Genomic DNA, 10,912 nt, shown 5'->3' with positions numbered 1-10,912 from the left:
TTGATTAATAGTTAAACAAGAAATAATGTAATAATATAATTTGTATCAATGTGGAGGATATGGAAGCTCGGCATCCACTCCTCGGTGGTTACCGGGGTGTTGCTATGCAGTTGTGAAACTACTAGTTGTTGTATTTTGCTATGTAGTTGCTAGGGTTTTTTGGGTGGTTGTCAGGGTGTTGCTATGCAGATGCTAGATTAATGTAAATTGTTGCTATTACGCTATGGCTGCTTACCAGGGTGTTGCTATGGAGTTGCTAGGTTGCTGTGGTTACTGATCTGTTTTGAGCAGTTTGATGGGTTTTGCTATGTGGTTGCCAGGGTGTTGCTATGCAATTGCTACATTGTTATAGGTGGTTTCTAGGGTGTTGTTATGTGGTTACTGAGCTGTTTTGAGCAGTTTGATGGGATATTTCATATTTTAGCATTATATTGTATATTAAATAACAGCAAATACATTTTAATTTTAAAAGTGAAAGTAATTTTAAATTACATTTTACTTTTAATTTATGCTGCATTGTACACACACACATAAAATATCATATATGATTGTTTTTTATAATTTATTTGTATTTATATAATTATTTTAAAATATTTATTTCCGTATTTGTTGTGTCTGTGTAATTTATGTTTTGCGTAATATAAAAATATCATATATGATTACACTGGCCAAATCATGACAGACAAACATGATTTTCTTTGTAAGGTTTCTCTGAGATATCAAGCTAATACAAAAATGGACAAAAATGTGTCTTGGAAGATAATTGCAGATATTATTGTTTTATTTATTTATGTATTTATTTATTAATTGTATTTTTTTTGTTTATCTGTAGTTACCATCAAGGTATAAAGTTCACTGTGTATTAACAGCTGTTTAGATCATAGATTTTGACTTTGAGGATTTTATCAAACACATTAAAAGCCCAAGCATATACAATCAAAACGTAAAACTAATTAAATTATACAGAAAAGCAGAATTTTATTAAAATTTATGCTGCATAACAGTATGTCGGCCTTACAGCTCTGATGCTCAAATCTTGCGCACTGTTGTGCAATTCACAGAATTAGAAAGAACAGTAAGTTTAATATAGCATCTGAAATATATTGATTTGAATTTGATCATTAGTTGGATTGTTCCTCTCTCTCATTCTTTGGTGGCATAGAAAAGCCCCCAGCGTTGGTCTCCAGTCTCACAGCGCTGCAGTTTTTCTGTCCATCCGTTTACAACGGCATCATAGTCTTCCTCAGAGAACTCCTGTGGAGGAGACCGAGATTACAAGAGTACACGGTAAGCTGCTTGCTTTCCAACAATATTCATTCAAACTTTAAAGGAACAGTTCACCCAAAAATGAAAAATTTACTCAAGATTTAGATGGAGTTTGTTTCTTCACGGGAACAGATTTGGAGAAATGTAGCATTACATCACTTGCTAATCAATGGATCCTCTGCAGTGAATGGGTGCCGTCAGAATGAGAGTCCAAACAGCTGATAAAAACATGATAATCCACACGACTCCAGTCCATCAATTAACATCTTGTGAAGTGAAAGCTACATAAGAAACAAATCCTTAAGACATTTCTTAACTTTAAACCTTTAACTTCTAGATAAAATATGTGTCCTCTCTCCATAATATTAATTGTGGATTATTGTGATGTTTTTTTTTCAGGTGTTTGGACTCTCATTCTAACGGCACCCATTCACTGCAGAGGATCCAGCAGGTGATTTCTCCAAATATGTTCAAACAAACTCATCTACATCTTGAATGGCTTGCATTAAGAGGGTTGAGTCGCTTTGCATTTTTGGGTGAACTACCTCTTAAATGAAAGTGAAACATGTCTTCAGTGCCTGCAAATGTGGCTTAAATAAAAAGGAATGGAAAAAGGGAAAATATTTCCTCCAACAGTATGCAAATGTGTGGTTGTAAATGTAATGCAGACGTTACATGAGCAGGAGTGTGTTTTGTTTACCTGTATAAACTCCTCTTTCATCTCCTCGGCTCTCTGCAGTTCAGCCTTTATAACCTGAATAAATTGCTCTGTTCTGTCCTCAGCGCGAACATTACTGAATCCCACCTCAGCCAGGAACTAAAAAACACACACAAACACACTCAGCAAGAGCATAAACAAGCCTGTTGTTCCTGCGCCAGCTTTGATAGCATTGTAGTGACCGATATCAGCATTACATAACAGATCAATACTAAATCTCAGTCCAAACAAGCTTTAATAGTACACTATGATTTTATGAGGTCTGTACTTGTCCGTATCTCTGAGGTGTGTAGAGGATATATCCTCGCTGGATAATGTAATCCTGAAACGCTGGAGACCAAGGCTTCTCTCCACAGCAGTAGTCACTGATCAGAAGTTTCCCACCTGGCTTCAGCCATGACTGAAACACACACACATTAAAAGAACAGTTTACCTCAAAATACACATCCTTTCATCACTTCTAAGACAATAACTCATTTGTCCAGTAGAGGGCAGAAAACGCATATTCTTTTCTCTTATTTCCTGAGACTTATTTCCATGTCAGCATTTGCTTACTCTACATCACTGCATTTGCCTGTTTGGATCGAATCCTCAATAGTTCAATACAAATGCAAAAGCTTGTTTTTATAAGCCATACATAATGTGTCACTCATTTGAGTCTTAGTAACAAACATAAAATAAAGAAGGGTCAAGGTGAACATAACTGTTAAAACCACATACACAAACACCTACACACATATATTCACTGGAACACCTGCTACCCAGTGACAGTATATTTACACCTACAGCACACAGATAATCATTTGTATATCCTCATACACACACACAACCCTTATGTGCATATGTAAAAATATACAGTATGCCGTTTCTGTGACAGACATGAAATGAATGCACACATGCAGGATTTTACCTGTAAGAACACTCACATAAAACTTTCCGAAGAGGTCAAGTTTGTCCCTGATATGCAGAATCGTGTCTCTGCTGTAAACCACATCAAACGCGGCGTCAGGAAACCTTCTTTTTGTGGCATCTGACACCTCAAACTGCACCTGCAGTGGAAGGACAGACAGTTGCTCTACTGTCAGGAAGTGCCGCGCAACTCTCAGAGCTTTCCCAGAATGCAGTTTAACTGTTTAACATTTTAAAAGAGATTTCAAAATTTTCTGTGGAAACATTTAGTACTAGGATGTTAGGGTGTTGCTGTGCAGCTGTTCTGTTGTTATAGGTGGTTGCTATGTTAGGGGTGGTTACCAGGGTGTTGCTATGTATTAACAACCTACAGTAGATGTAATAGGTGGTTGCTAGGGTGTTGTGTGTGGTTGTCAGGATGTTGCTATGCAGTTGTTATGGGTGGTTACCAGGGTGTTTTTATACTAATATCATCTTCTTTAATACTGGTTACTACAAAAATAAAACTAAATAAAATGTATTTATTTAAATACTTTATTTCATATTTTAGTATTATATTATATATTAAATGATAGCAAATATGTTGCTATGTAGTAAGAACCTAGTTGTAATGGGTGGTTGCCAGGGTGCTGTGTGGTTACCAGGGTGTTGCTATGCAGTTGATAGGTTATTATAGATGGCTGCTATGGTGTTATGGGTGGTTACCAGGGTGTTGCTGCGTAGTAACAACCTGTTTGTAATAAGTGGTTGCTAGGGTGTTGCCATGCAGTTGCTAGGTTGTTAAAGGTGGCTGCTATGGTGTTATGGGTGGTTACCAGGTGTTGCTACGTTGTAACAACCTAGTCATAATAGGTGGTTGCCAGGGTGTTGTGTGTGGTTACCAGAGTGTTGCTATGCAGTTGTGAAACTACTAGTTGTTTTATTTTGCTATGTACTGTAGTTACTAGGGTATTCTAAGTGGTTGTCAGGGTGTTGCTATGCAGATGCTAGATTAATATAAGTTGTTGCTATTATGCTATGGCTGCTTACCAGGGTGTTGCTGTGGAGTTGCTAGGTTGTTATAGGTGATTTCTAGGGTGTTGCTATGTGGTTACTTAGCTGTTTTGAGCAGTTTGATGGATTTTGCTATGTGGTTGCCAGGGTGTTGCTATGCAATTGCTACGTTGTTATAGGTTGTTTCTAGGATGTTGCTATGTGGTTACTGAGCTGTTTTGAGCAGTTTGATGGGTTTTGCTATGCAGGGTGTTGCTATACAGTTGACAGGCTGTTCTGAGTAGTGTGTGATTTGCTTTGGGGTTGCTGTAGTGATCTGGGTGGTTGCCAGGGTGTTGCTATGCAGTTGCAAAGCTCTTTTGAGTTGTTGCTTTTGCTATGGAGTTACACGTTTGTTACGGTTGGTTGCTAGTGTTTCAATGCAGTTGCAAAGCTGTTCTGTGTAGTTTGTTGCATTTTTTATGCGGTTGCCAGGGTGTTGCTAGGTATTTGCTGAAAAACTCAGTTTACTAATGGCAGTTTCTCCTTCACGGCTCTCTCAATGGCAATCTCCACCATGTTTGATGACAGGTCCATGCCCAGAACCTCAACCCCAAAGGTCTGTCATTAAAAAAAGATCATTCAGTAAGTTAGTAATTAATCGTATCACAGTAATCAGACACTACAGCTGTGAATGATCATGTGAAAGGGGTCAGAATGTGCACCACACTAAAATACAGACAAAACAGAATTTCTGTCTAATAATATGTAATTACGGTTTGCTTGTTTAAAGGTCTTGAGAAATACAGACTTAAGGAGAGTGAAACACGTTCTGAAGCAACACGTAAACCCATCACAAGTTACATTTAAAAATTTGAAATATTACATTTTAGGCTCACCTTGGCCATGTAGAAATCTCCACCTCCGATCCCACAGCCAACATCAAGAACTTTCTGTCCGGCGGTCAAGTTCAGCATATCAACAAACTCCTAATAGGTTACAGATTAATATATCAAAGAGATTAAGAGAAAACAATCCATTAATTATTCACTAAAATGATGAGATAACACTGAGAATTAAGAGATCAGTAGTTCTCCACTGCTGAGCCATGAGCCAAAAATGAGGAATCCTCAAAACCAGAAATAAAAGTATATGACAGAAATATTAATAAATAAATTGCTTAAATTGTTAATAATTTTATTACAAACACTTTAGTCTGGTAAACACTTTTGGTACTACACTTTGTTTTTGAAAGTTACATAGTTACTTCAGTAGTTTAGTCTGGTAAACACTTTTGGTACTACACTTTGTTTTTGAAAGTTACATAGTTACTTCAGTAGGTGGAAAACATATTTAGATCAGTGGTCAGTAAATGATTTAACTAATTTTCAAAAATGATAGGTTCGAAACAACCTGTCTGATTCATTCATTCAACCGGAAAGAATGAAATAAAACGCCAAATAATCATTTATTAAGCTGAGTCATTAAACGAGTTTATTTTACTAATTCATTCGGAAAATAGTGCCGCATAGGCTTAGCATAAATTATTTACGACTTTAGGAAAAAGCAGCTGTCTTGAGGGTGGGTCATTTTCAATCATTCATCCTAAAACCACTCGATTGAACGATTCAAACAGCGCGTTTGCCAATTTAGAATAAGTGGTTAGTATCAAATACAAGCTGCTTGTCAAAATAAAACGAGAACACTGAACTGTTGCTGTCTTAATAAACGAGTCATTGATTGAATCATTCAGTCAACAGATTCATTCAAGTGGATGTTCATTTTCAGGAAATAATAATGTGTACAGTTTATTTTTTATTATGTTAATTTTTGGTGGTAATTTTTTTGTTTTTGTTTTTTTTTTGGGTTTATTGTAGCTTTAGAAGTGGTATATTGTAGATTGTAATTAATAATAAATTTTTTTCTTTCTTTCTTTGTATTTTTAATGAACTTCACATGGCATTTTTTTTTTCTAAAGATGTATGACCCTACATATTCTGCATCCCTGACCTTGGTGGTGTTGAATCCGCCTGTGCTGACGTATCCTGATCCGAACATCTTCTCGTAACGTAAGATTCCTCTTCTGGTGTACTGCTGGTTATCTAGAAACTCCTGGAATGTGGAAAAGCCTCCCTGATGCTGCTGAACCACATCACGACGAACTTTCTGCATGAGCCAGCACAACTGGTTCTGGTTGTTCTTCATCTAAGACAAAGCATTTCTGTTTATTAGACAGAGTTCATGCCCTTAAAATAATTTGCTGACTGACTGGTTTACCTTCACATAGGTCTGAACTGTCTTATTGAGCACCATGTCAAACCCGTAGCATTTCTTCTCTATCTGATCTGATTCGTCCAGCAGGAGTGACGTCATCAGGTGGTTGTAGTAAGCAGGGCTTCTGTAGTGCGTGGGGTTGAAATCTCGCTTGCAGTCACCTGTGGACATAAAAAAAGACATTAACATTGATAGAAAAACTTAAACTTTTACAATATTAAATAATCTACTCTAAAGCTGTAATAAAAGTAATAAAGCATGAGGATCAGTGTGCGCTATATGAGGGTTATTATAGTTAACTCAAACTTTTGTTACCTGAAATAAAATAAACTTGAACTCAAATAAAATATATAAATAAAACAACTTCAAACCTATTGTATTTCAGCTAATTGCTAAGGCAACATTTCTTATGTAAATATGGTTTAACTTGATGTACTAAAATAACTGGAAATAAAACTCAAATAGAAAACTGTTCAGACATATTTAAAAAAAATTAATAATAATAAAAAAACACAACAAAATAACTTTGAAAGTAAAACAATAAGTGAAAATCTAAACATATGTATAAAATATAAAAACAAATTCAAAATGTTAATAAAAATATAATAGCATCTCACTTATGCTAAACACTACACTATATGGAAGAAAAAAAAAAAATATATATATATATATATATATATATATATATATATATATATATATATTTGTTCTAGTAATTGTTAACAAAATGCAGTAACTCGTTGTGTCTCTCTATATTTTTTTTTTGGACATATCAAATCCCTTTTATTTTTGAATGATAAAATAAATCATGTCCAGCCCTACATTTCTGTGTTTAATAACATTTTAAGCTCCAATAATAATAATAATTGTAATAAACTATGCACTCTAAAAAAAAATGCTGTGTTAAATATGGACAAACCCAGCAACTGGGTTGTTTTGACCCAGCATTTTTTAGAGTGTGGTTAAAAGTGTTTATCATTTATTTGCAAAACTATAGATTCTAGAAATACAGGTTTGTCACACTAAGTGCTTATTTATTTGTATTTGTGTCACATCATTCAGAAAACAAGATTGCAGTGTGGTTCAGAAAGAAAGAAATCACTGCCATTAAGTGTCAAATTACTGGGTGTTGTTTCTCTAACCTGACTGGTGAAAGCAGGACTCTCTGAAGAACAGGTGGCCGCCTGGGCGGAGCCACATGAGGAACTTATCAGCCAATGACTTCAGCTCCTGATCACTCAGATACATCAACAGCCAATTAGAGAAGACCACATCAAAACTGAAACAGAACGTGGGAGATGCACAAAGACATCAGATGTGATGGGATGCATCTTCTCAGATCTTTTTATACCCAATGAAATTAAAATTGAATAATAATCTAAAGAACCTTTTTATGCTATAAAGAAACTTTTGTGGAATGGAAAGATTCCATAGATGTTAAATGTTCTTCATGGATCCATCAATGTGAAGCTGTGAACTCTTGTACACTAACAGCTGTTATACTGTATACACATTTACTATTTACTGTCTTTCTTTTCTAGGAAAATGGACCAAAATACTGATGACTCCTTAAGGGTGTATCCAAAGTTTGGCCAATCAGTGCTTTTCATAATAAGAATCATAGCAATGGCGCTCTTAGCCTATTTGCCTAAAAATCCTTGGCACTTCAGCTTGTGAAAGTCTCTGAGAACCTGACACCTTGTACTTCTGGAGACTCCAGGTAGTTTGCAGTTTTGAAAAATGGTAGCGCTGGAGAATAAAGTGTTCCTGATGGTTTCATTCTTGGACTAACACTTAATTCTTCGAGTCTTTTGCCATTAATATCTTTTTATCTTTGTATATAATCATATAAATGATTATAATAGTAGTTATTGAGATTGATGTGGTTTGGTATTGGTAAAATGTGCTTGGAAAAAAATATGATCAGAATATTGGCTGGCCTAGTATTTCTGCACGCACTGTAGCTGTGATTATAGGGCTGAATATATACCTGTGTTTAGGGAAGTCCAGCTTTGTGACATCAGCTTGGATGAACTCAGCGTTGCCCAGGTGACTGTTGTCCTTTTTGTTCTTTTCCACAAACTTCTCCATGAAGTCCACAGCAGTCACATGACGGGCCTTGCCAATGAGGTGACGTGTGAACCGACTGAAAAGAGCAAAGGACATGATAACAATGCAGCAAATAAACCATGCTTAAAAGCTTAGTACTAGCCAAGAAACAGATTACCTAACCATTTGACCTTTTGATTAGATTTCCTCCAGATTTTCATCATTTTCATTTGACAGTTTCATACTTGTATACAATGAGTATTGTTGAATTAAGGTTCCTTGTTTGTCCTTTCAACTCATTTTTAAAACTCCTTTCTTGTTGAATCTCGTATAACTTAAAAATTAATTGGTTCAGTTATTTTAATGAGTTCAAGTAATATAAAAACATAGGTTGCCATGAATTGATCTAGTAATTTTGTTTGTATCTTTAATATCTTGTAAATAATAAGTATAAGTTGTAAAGTGTTCATACATCATGATAGTTTTTGTTGCAATACCTTCAGTTTATGATGATTTTATTTCTAGCATGAAACCTATTTTATTAATTTCTTATTTATTAGTCTTATTTTCTTTATGCAAAACATTAACTGCTATTTTGTATGTGCTTTTGATTTCAAGGTGAAATATGGCTTGGACTTGTACATATTGTTCAACCAAACATCAGAGATCTTCAGGTCTCTTCAAAATCCAAAGACAAAGTGATCACTGACCCGATTCCAGCACCGAGTTCCAGCACATCAGAACCAGCCAGAGAAGGGAGCAGGGAGAGAATCTCTGGCAGCTCGTGTTGGGTCAGTTCCTGAGCGTTTGTATCCAGCATCATCTCCTCTACTGTTGCAAACTTGGAATGTTCCTTCCAGAACTCCGTCATCATGTTTCGCTCGGTTTCTGTGGATACAAACCCCATCAGGTAAGGACACTGAGGATATTTCTATTTCTCTAGATTTTCTATTCATGGTTACCTTGAGAAAAATTGACTTAACTCTTTTAAAAAAAGGGTTTAAAGGTTTTTTTATTTTTTTTTTATTTTATTTTGTTTTTTTTGCCACAGTGCCATATAAGGTCAATTCTAGGTTCCCCGAATTACTTTTCAATGAACATTCTAAAAGAAGTGTGAAGAACATTTTAAAAAAGAGCATTTTCCCTCTATAAATAATCTTTTGTGGAGCGGAAAGATTCTATGGATGTAAAAGATTCTTCATGAAACCAGAGAAGCCTATACATTTTTTAAAAGTGTATATTAATTCTGCACATCTTCAGACCATGTTTGTAAAAAAAAAAAAAGTTAAGCAACACATTGAATTAAATATGAAATTCTGAAGTAGTTTTGTAGATTAAGTATATTTCTTTTTTATGGGTTTATATTGCATAATTATTATGTAAAATAAGTTTTAATTTAAATGTAACAAATCTTATATTATTTATATTATATTATTATGTAGTTTTTCAGAATTATATATATATTTTTTTAATTATATGTTCTCCAGACATCAGGCCATTAAAAAAAAAAAGGTAAATCTCCTATATACCTTATTGCAAAATGTATCTACAATAATAACTGAAGTCTGAAGGATCCAAACATTATTTTAAAGTTATACTCTGTAAGACTAAACTGATAGATGTCTGAATACAGAGATGGTGTTCAAGTAAGTTTCATTTTATCATCTCATGCAAGCAATATTTGACAAAATACTGGCATTGGGAATGTCCCCCTGACATCTGTATTGGCCATTTAAAAACCCAACTGGGTCAATCCCTAAATACCAATTTGCTAATTAAATTCGATTTATATAATTCCAAATGACATAACTCCAAAGTGAGTCATATTTCATGAAACATTTAAGTTTGATTTCATCATCTCGTACAAGCAATATTGACATGGGAAAAAATGCCATGTGTTTTTGTCTTACCTTTTTCCATATCAGTGAAATAGAAAAAAATAAAAAATTAAATTAAATAACAAAACGGAATATACAGATATAAATCAAACTCTTTTCCACCGGAACAGTTTGTTCAGTCAGTTTGTAAGTCTGTTTAAACACTCATGCGCGCTGTCCTGTCCGGGTCTATATTACTCCGCTGACCACTAGGGCGAGGGGAGGAGACCTGCGCTTTACACATGAATAATAATCCCACTGAAATCCAGGGGGGTTAGGAAAGGCAGTGATGGAACGGGATTCCCTTACCTTTCGCCCGGACTGGATGCACGTTCCCTCAGTCTTCGTTCACAGACGTTTGGAGAGGGAGGCGTCAAAGCTGAATGAGACCATATCCTTACACTTTCTGATTGGAGAAATGGAGAAGAGGGAAAGAGACGCCGGTATGCCCCTCCTCGGGTTTATTAATGGTGATGCGGAATTATGAAACAAGCGAAAAACGTAACGTGTAATTAAAGCTCTATACACGCGCACCGGCTTCTGCTGAAAAAGTGCTGACTCGCCTCGTGCGCGCTCTAGAGAGGAATGCGCGCTCGTTGCGCAATATTGCCTCATGCATTCTAAAGCCAAAGCTGAGAGAAACGTTTAAATGAACAGCAACCAGTTAATATGATAATTAATGTGTAATTCAGTCCCTTGTTGCGCTGTTTGGTATTGTGCTCATGTTGGGCTTTATTTTTGTTGTTTTGTATTATATTTGATGTGTTTAAAGATGAAGAAATCGTTTTATATTCCATGTAGCAGAAAAAGATTTCACATAGCTGAAAATCAGAGATCTAGTTGGCAT

The 10,912-nt window shown here is 35.4% G+C and overlaps 1 protein-coding gene across 3 annotated transcripts; it reads right to left on the bottom strand.

The window, feature by feature from the left end:
* Positions 1-953: 953 nt before the first annotated feature.
* On the bottom strand, positions 954-10,610 carry LOC109094243 (phosphoethanolamine N-methyltransferase 3-like). Of its 3 annotated transcripts, none has more exons than XR_006156415.1 (12): positions 10,099-10,344; positions 8,899-9,076; positions 8,130-8,285; positions 7,282-7,418; positions 6,143-6,300; positions 5,876-6,070; positions 4,765-4,854; positions 4,397-4,486; positions 2,895-3,033; positions 2,253-2,384; positions 1,967-2,083; positions 954-1,254 (listed from the first exon to the last, which is right to left on the bottom strand). XR_006156415.1 is itself a non-coding variant. In XM_019107934.2 (12 exons), exons 2-12 carry the CDS (start codon positions 9,060-9,062, stop codon positions 1,144-1,146), a joined length of 1,473 nt encoding a protein of 490 aa, XP_018963479.1. In that variant the 5' UTR covers positions 9,063-9,076; positions 10,375-10,610; the 3' UTR covers positions 954-1,143. The 3 variants fall into 3 exon arrangements, 2 of the variants coding, with proteins under 2 accessions (XP_018963479.1, XP_018963477.1); XM_019107934.2 differs by lacking the exon at positions 10,099-10,344 and adding an exon at positions 10,375-10,610 and having other exon boundaries at positions 2,911-3,033; XM_019107932.2 differs by having other exon boundaries at positions 2,911-3,033; positions 10,099-10,343.
* Between the last annotated feature and the right edge of the window lie 302 nt (positions 10,611-10,912).

The sequence above is a fragment of the Cyprinus carpio genome, chromosome B14 (genome assembly GCF_018340385.1).
Source record: "Cyprinus carpio isolate SPL01 chromosome B14, ASM1834038v1, whole genome shotgun sequence".
In the NCBI taxonomy this organism is placed as follows: Eukaryota; Metazoa; Chordata; class Actinopteri; order Cypriniformes; family Cyprinidae; genus Cyprinus; species Cyprinus carpio.
Note: the sequence above shows the minus strand (reverse complement) of the source record. Positions and strands in the feature narration are given on the sequence as shown.